Here is a 10000-nt window from a genome sequence, read left to right as displayed (position 1 = left end):
GAAGGACGTGTCCACACCAATGTCAAATTACGACTGAAATGTCCCCACCAATATTCAGGTTGAAATGGGGAAAAAAGCGCTCACATGCGCTACACAAAGAGTTAAATCATTTCTCACTTCAGTGCTGCGGATCATCTCAGATCTTGTAATGTGCAGTAGCCTAAGGGTAAATCGCGCTGATTTGAAGTTACCTATAATAACTACCAGTGAGCCGCGGCATGCAGCGCTTCAGCTTTACTTCACTACAAGCATGAAGTGCGTCCAAATTCACCCATTCTTCTCTGTTGAACTCCTCGAGAAGTAGGCTACTCATCACACATGTGTCACATGAAAGAGCCTTTTCTCAGCTTTTAAACGGTGCTAGCTAGCCACTGTTTGCTGTGATAAACAGTTCGTGAGAAAAATAACTTCAAGAGATTTAATAATTATTCTCTGTGCCCATCTCCACATCCATTCGGTGGAATATCGTAGGTAGGCCTACACACTCTTCACACAACACATGACAAACCATATATCAGAATAAACAGCAGACCTTACCGAACACTAGGGTGTAATGCATTCCTGTGTAGTTAGCTGTTCCAGAGTAATCCGGTTTTGAAATAAATTATAGCAAAATTCAACATGGTCTTTCGGCTGCATTTCTTAAAACTGAGCTGTGCTTACATCGCCTAGATATATGTAAATATTAGAATCAGAGAATACAGGCAGCTCACGGTTAAGAGTTTTTCAATGTAGCCTTAATGATTTCTTTTCACAAAATGCTAAGCATGCATGTATTTAAGTTTCTTAAAACTGAGCTGTGCTTAAATGGGCATGATTTCATAACAGACCAAATAGAAAATAAATGTTAAATATAGCCTACATATCTGTAGCCTACATATTAAAATCAGATTATGTAGGCTACACAGTGTAGTTAGATCAAGTTGAACAGTAGCACATTTTAATCATGGATAGTAGTTGAACAGTAGCACATTTTAATCAGTTTATATATCTATAGTAGCTGGTGAAAGAGTTGAGTGTTTTTTGTTTTGTTTGTTTTTTCGGGGGGAAACACGCTGAGAAACACACTGCTTTTTTGTAGAAGTAAATTGCAGCTTGCTGTGTGGATACATTGCTCACAATTAATAGAGAACAAGAAAGCAAACCAGGCACAAAGAAAGAGAGAACAATTTGTTTCTTATTATGGAAAAGGTATGTTTTGATAACGAGGCCACCAAAATAGGGCCTCGCACTCAAACACAAACACACTGGGCATTCACTAGGTCCAATCCATTCTCATCCAAAGGCCTGTGAGGGACTACTTCTACTATACCCTGAAGCGTTACAAACTGGTCAGTAAACGACCAAATCTAACATGCAAATATGTCCCCTGCCCTGTTACGTTACGTTGTTAAAAGCCCGTCTCAGGTATGAGGCAGCCGAAGGCGAAACATGCAATAACCACCGTGACGTCACATCGCACACCTCTCTACACAGGAATGCGCAGGAAAACTTAGGTGTGCCTTGGGCTACCTGATGAGTCGGGGAAAGTTACCCGTTTCTCATGTGATTTATCGGTCATTTTAACACCAATTTCAGTTTGACACGTAGAGACTTTCGACATACACTCTTATTTAAATAGACTGCGAAGGAAAACTGTATATCCTAAACATGACACCCGTCTTCACACGATGACAGCTGTCAAATAATGTTGTGAATTTCTCAACATCTATGGCCAAAACAGACTGACGGCTACCTTGATGGATATAATTACAGCCTATCACGTAGCTGACACACTGACCAGTGGAAAATGTCCAATAGCTTCCCAAAGTGCAAATAGCCCGGAATCCACTGCTTTCAGATCAGCGTCAAGGTTACTGTAACAGAAGCCTGATAGCGACAGGTTTTGCATACAGTAGGCTAGCTATCCAACCGCATCGCCACAGGGCAGCTCGCATTTAGAATCATCTAATTCTGTAGCCTAGCCTACCGTCGCAAAATAAAATACATAAACGTAGGTTGCGCTTCCACGACGTAGCAGGAACAATCAGGTCAACAAAAGAAATGAGACGGAGCCGTTTTAGTTTTACTTACACTATTCTCCTCTCGCGGACTGGTGACAACTTGCGCGCTCCTCCACGGGCGGAGAGTTCAGTCCATTTCCCTCCAACTTCCTACCCGCAGCGCGAGCTACACCGATCCCGGATCCTCGCGCCCTCACAGCAGAGGGGGCGTGGTGGCGCAACCGACCTCTCCCCACCTCGCTCTCTCCGGAAACAATTTCGCGGAGAATGACGGTACTCGTAGTGTTCAACATCCATTACCGAATTTTGGATGCGGGAGCTAGGTGTTCGGTTTTCTGACTTTGTCCCCTGATACCAACTAGCTTGGCCTTGTTTGGAAGGACATAGTTAGATAACCACTAACACCACCAGCCGGGGGGGAAACAAGTGGTTTCAAACAATATATAGTCTAGTGCTGTTTTAAGTGAGCAAATTTGCTCATATATATATATATCTAGGCTATATATAATGCAAATATTTTTATATATTACCTTAATATGTTAAGGTAAGGTTATATAATATTTATATTACCTTATTAAATTAATGTTTATATTTAATAATAATTGGTCTATGTGTCATATTTTTTTAGAATCAGGTGACTAAGTAATGAGTTGGAATTAAGGAAACAGCAAGATGTTGGGCTGGAGGACGCAGCCGTTGCAATGGGGGAAATTCCCATGCTAAGGCCAATGAACTGCTTCCCTTGCTTAGATTTCCTTGTTGGCACAGTACGCCTTTGTGAAATGAGAGGCAGAGCATCATGGTTAAAAACTAGAGAGGCAAAAACATTGCAGACCCATATCTAGGTGGAAGAGTTCATGTGGTGAAAACATGGACAAGGTCAAGCCAAGTATGCATGGAAAGACAGATGGACAAATTGTTGGATGGACAGACTGGAATGAATTAGTCAATAGGTTGATAGATAGATACAGTAGATAGATAGATACAGTAGATAGATAGATAGATGCTGCTATGATCATGACTTTGATATGAAACCATGCCTAAGTAGTTTGATATCAGTACTGAAACGATGCCATGGCTAAGTAGTTTGATATCAGTACTGAAACGATGCCATGGCTAAGTAGTTTGATATCAGTACTGAAACGATGCCTAAGTAGTTTGATATCAGTACTGAAACGATGCCATGCCTAAGTAGTTTGATATCAGTACTAAAACGATGCCATGCCTAAGTAGTTTGAAATCAGTACTGAAACGATGCCTAAGTAGTTTGATATCAGTACTGAAACGATGCAAGTAGTTTGATATCAGTACTGAAACGGCAAAATCCTTAAATATCAGAAATCGAAGTAATAGAACAAGGAACAATTAACATGACTCTTTAGATTCTTTTTTTGATAACAAAAGACAGCTTTTAAATAAACCTGATTAAAACATCATTATTGAAGTAGCAGTATAGGCCTACTAATACAGTTTTTCTCAGTCGCTTTGGTGCTTTTTTCAGATCAGAATGAAAATTCTCATAACTATTAGTTCAACCTCCACAACATTTAGTCATTTGTGCACATAATAGTAGCAATTTCTCCTTCCTCTGAACAAATTGCAAATGCTTTTGGACATGTATCAGTTGCTTTCATACAATTCACTGCTGTTTTTTAACATTATCGTTTGCTTATGTCATGTCAGTCAAAATGAACTATACTTATGGATGCTGAATAGTCGTTCCCAATTCATTTCATTGCTATCACATGAGCAGATAGTGACTGTGCACATCACTGGGACTATCACATGAACAGGTAGTGACTGTGCACATCACTGGGACTATCACATGAACAGGTAGTGACTGTGCACATCACTGGGACTATCACATGAACAGGTAGTGACTGTGCACATCACTGGGACTATCACATGAGCAGATAGTGACTGTGCACATCACTGGTGGGACTATCACATGAGTAGGTAGTTACTGTGCACATCACTGGGACTATCACATGAGCAGGTAATGACTGTGCACATCAGTGGGACTATCACATGAGCAGATAGTGACTGTGCACATCACTGGGACTATCAATCAAAGATTCTAGAACAGAGCTCTAGAATCTTTGCTATCAGCACATAAGCAGATAGTGACTGTGCACATCACTGGGCTTATCATCACATGACCAGATAGTGACCGTGCACATCACTGGGACTATCAGCTCATGACCAGATGACTGTGCACATCACTGGGACTTTCATCACATGACCAGATAGTGACCGTGCACATCACTGGTGGAACTATCAGCACATGACCAGATGACTGTGCACATCACTGGTGGGACTATCAGCACATGAGCAGAGGTCTGCATGGGCTCTGCAGCAAGTGGGCTTTCTCACTCCAGCTGGGCAGTAGCATTAGAAACTGGGTCAAAGGAGTGTCCCTGAGTCTCAGAGAGAGCTTGTAATGTCGCCTTGGATTCATCCCTTAGCCGTGTGTGTGTGTGTGTGTGTGTGTGTGTCTGAGAGAGAGCGTGTGTGTGTACACTTCCACAGTGGCCATGTGCCCGTGTGAAAATACAGCAGTCCTCGGAGAAAGAGAGTGAGAGAGAGAACAGGCTTCCTCCCTTACTCACACACACACGACAGGAGCTCTGGGAAACAATAGACTTGTGGAACTTTCAGAGAACTTGAGAGTGTGTGTGTTTGTGTGTGTGTGTGTGTGTGTATCTGTGTGTATGTTGGTGGAGCGGGGCAGGGGTTTGTAGCATTCTCAGGGCTGCCCAGGCTACAGTAAGTGCGTCACAGCCACGGCTGAAGTGGCCGGTGATGTGGGACTCCAGGGATCCACAGAGCGCCGTGGAGAGAGAGAGAGAGCGAGTTAGAGAGCCAGAGAGAGAGAGAGAGAGAGAGAGAGAGAGAGAGAGAGAGAGAAAAAGAGAGAGCTAGAGAGAGAGACCCATCATTAAAACAATCAGCGGGGCCGGCTAGCTGGCCACAAGACCCTGTTCCTGAGGATGTGCAGGCCTGGCCCAAGGAAACTCTCCCCGCTCAGTATCCTATATGACATGTCAGCATGCATGACCCACTGACTCTGTGTGTGTGTGTGTGTATGTGTGTATATATATATAAGTCATTTGCATGACCAGCACTGTGATGGGTGAGACTGACTGAAACAATTGGTGGGGGTGTGGCTTGCTGGTGTGCCGCAAGGCTTTGTTTCTGAGGATGTCCTTTTTATGTGCATATCCAAGGGTCATTCACAAGACTGCACATTTGAAGTGTAGCGGAGAGTTGTAGATATTTCACCAAATGTATTAAACAAATCTGAGACTAAGGCTTTGCCATTCTAGTAGTAGGAGGGGTAGTTGTAAGAATATACACACACACACACACACACAGGAGGGTTGCTGGTTCGAACCCCGACCAGTAGGCACGGCTGAAGTGCCCTTGAGCAAGGCACCTAACCCCTCACTGCTCCCCGAGCGCTGCTGTTGTTGCAGGCAGCTCACTGCGCCGGGATTAGTGTGTGCTTCACCTCACTGTGTGTTCACTGTGTGCTGAGTGTGTTTCACTAATTCACGGATTGGGATAAATGCAGAGACCAAATTTCCCTCACGGGATCAAAAGAGTATATATACAACAAAATATACATTTATTGCTATGGTTAGTAAATGAAATGTTTCTGTTCACCCAGTTCGATACATCACTTGCAGGAATATGTTGCCATCCTATTCACAAATGAATTGGTAGCAACACACTGAATACTCTCAGAATGAGCAGCATCGGAGAAATAGAGAAGAATTCAGATATTGGTATGTCCCTCTCACATGTAGCACTTCACTGAGTAAAGCGTCTGGTGACAAGCCGTGGTGTTGCTTGGTCATTTCCAGTGGAGGACTGACTAAGCAACTGCTACATATTGAGGAATTGTGTTTTTCCTAAAGTCAAATAAACTGGGCTAATATAGTGGAGACACAACAGAACATACTGTAGCACTCCACAATTATGTGATGATATGGAAATGAACATCTAGGCCATGTCTAGATTGTATGATGCAAGCTATCCAATGCATTCTGTTTTTCATAATAACCACACTGTTGGTCATGGTGCAGAAGCAGGCAACAGCTGTGCTTTCATCTGACCCAGATCTGGAATCAGTTGCTGTTTTGAACAAGCATTTTACAATCCCACTACTGACGCACTTGTGGGAAAATAACAACAAAATGACTCTATGTCTGCTCAATTCATCAGCACAACATTGTGTGTGTGTGTGTGAGAGAGAGAGAGAGCGAGTGAAAGAGAGAGTTTTGAGTCTTTGATGTTATCCACACAGCTGTTTTTCAGGCCTGTCTTTGAGGTATGTGCCAGGTCTGACCATCATCCTCTCCCTGCTGACGGGAGCTCACTGCGCTAGCTGGCCTGCTAGCTGCAGCTGCCGCCCGCCACGACCCACTCTAATGAATGGACCATACAGTCTTAGATCGGATGATTGATAAAATACAAATCCCCTTTTTTCTTGCCTGAAAAAAAAAACATCTTTAAAAACAGGGAGCCGCCCAGACCTTCAGCACAGATTACGGCCGCTGCTGCTGCCGTTGCTAATGGTAGGACTGCGGCCAAGCCATTCATGGGAGTGCTGGCCAGCGAGGTCCAGAGCTTCCTGTAGCACACAGCCTCTCTGCTCCTACCTGCTCGTCCAGCAATATTTTCACAGCTGCGCTGGCCGGCCGGGCGGGCGACCCCACCTCAGCCAGGTGCACAGGCCTCGTAGTCTCTCTTCACACGGTGTGCGTTGTCTCCTCGCAGCGAGCATGGGAAACTTCAGATCTGGAGGAAATCTCAAAGGCTGCTGCTAACCTCTGTGCGAGGTCAGGCGACAGCTTCAGATACAGAATGGATTAAAGATGGATTGTCCAAGGCACTCATCAAAAAAAGTAAAAAAAAAAAGCTTTAATGAACTTTAACTTTTTTTGAAGAGTGCCTTGGACAATCCATCTTTAATCATATTTATTTTTTCTACCAAAGAGCACCTTCACACTGCACCCATCTGCACCCATCCAAACCCATTCCAGAATGGCTGCCATATTTGAAAGGTCACTGTACTGGGTGTCAAGTATGCACTGGCTGTTCAAACGTCTTTAGGAATTTGACCGTCTCGCGGAGAGACATGTTTTTGAGGGGCTTCGAAGGAGTCTCTCAGAGAGGGGAAGTTCATGAGGTTCACTGGACTTTCCTCACAACAACAACAACAACAAACAAAAACAAAGCTTAAGTGAAAAGGGCTTTGGGGAGCCTTGCTGGATCAAAGCAGCTCGATGGCCACACACATTTACAGTCTTACACACACACACACACCGAGAGGACAGAGAGAGCAAAAGAGAGAGAGAGACAGAGGAGACGAAGAAGGGGGTGTGTGTGCTTGTTACATGTCTGTGAGCATGAGAGAGAGAGACAGACAGAGAGAGCGAGAGAGAGAGCTATAGCCTACTGACAAAAATCAAACAAACACTTGTGGTGTTTTGTGAAGCAATGGTGTGAAGCTCTGACTGGACAATAGTACACAAATGAATAATTAATACCTAATAATGAATACCTAACTGCCTCTTCTAACAATAAGGCTCCAAAAATATCCAAAAATAATTCAGTGGAAATGCATGGATTCCAGTTGCTGCTACTGGAAGAAACTGGAATCCATGCATTTCCACTGAATTATTTTTGGAATCTGATCCCTTATCATACCTGTTCATTCTTACTCGTTGCTCGACTTATCGTGACTAAATTCAAGATGGCTGCAAACGCTAAACTTCGTGAAGATACTGTCTGTATAAATCGTCTTGTAAATAAACTACCAGTGCTTTTTCAAAGTTCTCAATGTCTCGTTTTAAATGTCAGGGCCTCGGAAGTCTACCAATGAAGTGTGGAGATACATTGAGCCTCGTAAATGGGTGTAAAACAGTGATTTATTTGCATGGCTAGCCCGATGCCGAAGCACCACTATTGAAAAAGCTGTTGGTAGCATCGGCTAACTAGCGCCAGATTTTGGAGTGCAGGGGACAAGCCGAGATGGGCTATGAGACATACGTTCACACTCGGTATCATGTTTCAATATCACACCGGAATTCTCCTTTAAGGACTGGCTTTTGAGCAGTCAGACGTCAGCACTTTCAACTCAGTCTGCACTAGATCACACCATGTGTTCTGCCCGTTGCTAGGATGCTTTATGTTGTATCTGTGAGGTGGTGTGAACGCTCTTTGTGTTCTCCCATGTGTTTGTTCTGTTGTTTTTATTTACATGGTGGCCTGTGATGGCCTGTCCTGTGTTGCTGTTGTCTCCTTGAGGGGTCTTGTTTTTGCTTCTTTGTTTTGTGTTTTTATGTGCTTTTGTAAAATATATTTTAATGCTGACTTCATGACTGCATCTGAGAACAACTGGTCAAGTCAATTGATGGTTCTCATAACATCTTCCCAAAGGAAGATTAGCCGACTTGCTAACACTGGTGCATTTTACAGAAATGTTCATGAATGTGTGTTTTCCTTATAAATAAATAAATGAATGAAATATGTGATACACTGTGATAACAGCACAGGAGGCTTTGGGAGCAGATTTATTGCAACGCTGACAGCTAGAGGTGAGTTGTGTCGGCCTGGCAACGTGAGGTCACAAGGGCGGTAAGGCGAGGGCAAAGGTCACGAGAATAGGCAGGGTCAGGCCTGAGAGCTTGAAGACCTGCAGGGGTGAAAAAAGACATCTTTACATACCATACAGTATATGCAGAGAACCTCCACACCCTCCGGGGAACCCACCATTTGTGTTTTATGTTTGATGATTAGCTAGTTGGTTTAAGACTGGGAGTTCAGAGAGATAACTGCGCTCAGATAACACGTCCAGACTTTGTGTGTCCAGGTATCTCTGCAAACCCAGTAGTCATATTTTCTGTGCTAACACATTTATGCTGCTAAGCCAGTAGTCATATTTTCTGTGCTAACACATTTATGCTGCTAAGCCAGTAGTCATATTTCTGTGCTAACACAGTTATGCTGCTAAGCCAGTAGTCATATTTCTGTGCTAACACATTTATGCTGCTAAGCCAGTAGTCATATTTTCTGTGCTAACACATTTATGCTGCTAAGCCAGTAGTCATATTTCTGTGCTAACACAGTTATGCTGCTAAGCCAGTAGTCATATTTCTGTGCTAACACAGTTATGCTGCTAACCCAGTAGTCATATTTCTGTGCTAACACAGTTATGCTGCTAACCCAGTAGTCATATTTTCTGTGCTAACACAGTTATGCTGCTAAGCCAGTAGTCATATTTTCTGTGCTAACACAGTTATGCTGCTAAGCCAGTAGTCATATTTCTGTGCTAACACAGTTATGCTGCTAAGCCAGTAGTCATATTTCTGTGCTAACACAGTTATGTTGCTAAGCCAGTAGTCATATTTCTGTGCTAACACAGTTGTGCTGCTAAGCCAGTAGTCATATTTCTGTGCTAACACAGTTGTGCTGCTAAGCCAGTAGTCATATTTCTGTGCTAACACAGTTGTGCTGCTAAGCCAGTAGTCATATTTTCTGTGCTAACACAGTTGTGCTGCTAAGCCAGTAGTCATATTTCTGTGCTAACACAGTTATGCTGCTAAGCCAGTAGTCATATTTTCTGTGCTAACACAGTTATGCTGCTAAGCCAGTAGTCATATTTCTGTGCTAACACAGTTATGCTGCTAACCCAGTAGTCATATTTCTGTGCTAACACAGTTGTGCTGCTAACCCAGTAGTCATATTTCTGTGCTAACACAGTTGTGCTGCTAAGCCAGTAGTCATATTTCTGTGCTAACACAGTTGTGCTGCTAAGCCAGTAGTCATATTTCTGTGCTAACACAGTTGTGCTGCTAAGCCAGTAGTCATATTTCTGTGCTAACACAGTTGTGCTGCTAAGCCAGTAGTCATATTTCTGTGCTAACACAGTTATGCTGCTAAGCCAGTAGTCATATTTCTGTGCTAACACATTTATGCTGCTAACCCAG

At 43.3% G+C, this 10000-nt stretch overlaps 2 protein-coding genes across 6 annotated transcripts in view; both read right to left on the bottom strand.

Moving 5' to 3' along the window:
* The window catches only part of plekha1b (pleckstrin homology domain containing, family A (phosphoinositide binding specific) member 1b), a 33426-nt gene extending 31212 nt beyond the window's left edge, over nucleotides 1-2214 (bottom strand). For all 4 annotated transcript variants that reach the window (XM_042085601.1, XM_042085600.1, XM_042085602.1 and 1 more), the window contains exon 1: nucleotides 2074-2214. The gene's annotated coding sequence lies outside the window, so the exon portion shown is untranslated. The remainder of the gene's footprint in view (nucleotides 1-2073) is intronic.
* A 6341-nt stretch (nucleotides 2215-8555) lies between these two features.
* btbd16 (BTB (POZ) domain containing 16) overlaps nucleotides 8556-10000 on the bottom strand; it is a 23031-nt gene continuing 21586 nt past the window's right edge. For both annotated transcript variants that reach the window (XM_042085593.1, XM_042085594.1), the window contains exon 17: nucleotides 8556-8706. In XM_042085593.1, the coding sequence (XP_041941527.1) occupies nucleotides 8638-8706 (69 nt within the window). In that variant the 3' untranslated portion in view covers nucleotides 8556-8637. The remainder of the gene's footprint in view (nucleotides 8707-10000) is intronic.

Source organism: Alosa sapidissima, chromosome 3 (assembly GCF_018492685.1).
Source record: "Alosa sapidissima isolate fAloSap1 chromosome 3, fAloSap1.pri, whole genome shotgun sequence".
NCBI lineage: Eukaryota > Metazoa > Chordata > Actinopteri > Clupeiformes > Clupeidae > Alosa > Alosa sapidissima.
This window is presented reverse-complemented; position numbering and strand designations above follow the sequence as displayed.